The 743-nt window shown below is 52.5% G+C and overlaps 1 protein-coding gene across 1 annotated transcript; it reads right to left on the bottom strand.

Moving 5' to 3' along the window:
* Positions 1-178: 178 nt before the first annotated feature.
* EMH_0077550 (uncharacterized protein) lies at positions 179-728 on the bottom strand (the record flags this gene model as incomplete). The annotated part of the gene is made up of 2 exons (XM_013499871.1): positions 179-470; positions 670-728. 2 exons carry the CDS (start codon positions 726-728, stop codon positions 179-181), a joined length of 351 nt encoding a protein of 116 aa, XP_013355325.1.
* Positions 729-743: the final 15 nt, after the last annotated feature.

The following is a 743-nucleotide window of genomic DNA, read 5'->3' as shown; positions in this document are numbered from 1 at the left end:
CAGCAGCAGCAGCAGCAGCAGCAGCAGCAGCAGCAGCAGCAGCAGCAGCAGCAGCAGCTGCAGCAGCAGCTGCAGCAGTTGCTGCTGCATGATGAAAATAAAAAAATATTTAGAGTTTATGCGTCAACTGCTGCTCTGCTGTCTATACACCCCTTCCCCCCCCCCCATGTCTCCGTCGTTATGCTGCAAGGCATTCGCTTGCCTGCTCTTCTACAGGTCCTGCTGCTGCTGCTGCTGCTGCTGCTGCTGTGGATGCTGCTGTTGTTGCTGCTGCTGCTGTGGATGCTGTGGATGCTGCTGTGGATGCTGCTGCTGTGGATGCTGCTGTTGCTGCTGCTGCTGTTGCTTGCTGCTGTTGCTGCTGCCGTTGCTGTGGATGCTGCTGTTGTTGCTGCTGCTGTTGCTGTGGATGCTGCTGTTGCTGCTGCTGCTGCTTCTGCTGTCGTTGCTGCTGCTGCTGCTTTTCTCTGCTGCAACAGCAGCAAAAAGAACAGCACAAGGACCGCCACCACCGCGAGCATCATCACCACCATCACCACCACCATCATCATCATCATCAGCAGCAGCAGCAGCAGCAGCAGCATGTACATAACAATATAATATTATATTTTATTTATTTAATTTATATTGTTGCTGCTGCAGGAGCTGCAGAAGAAAGAGCGTCTGTACTCATCGACGGTGTTGAAGCCGATGATGGAAAGAACAGCAAAAGCCTTCGGCTTCTCCATCACTTACAGTCTAGC

Source organism: Eimeria mitis, genomic scaffold, assembly GCF_000499745.2.
Source record: "Eimeria mitis Houghton genomic scaffold, Emh_scaff4773, whole genome shotgun sequence".
Taxonomy (NCBI): Eukaryota; Apicomplexa; class Conoidasida; order Eucoccidiorida; family Eimeriidae; genus Eimeria; species Eimeria mitis.
The sequence above is the reverse complement of the archived record's forward strand: the minus strand, read 5'-3'. Positions and strand labels throughout refer to the sequence as shown.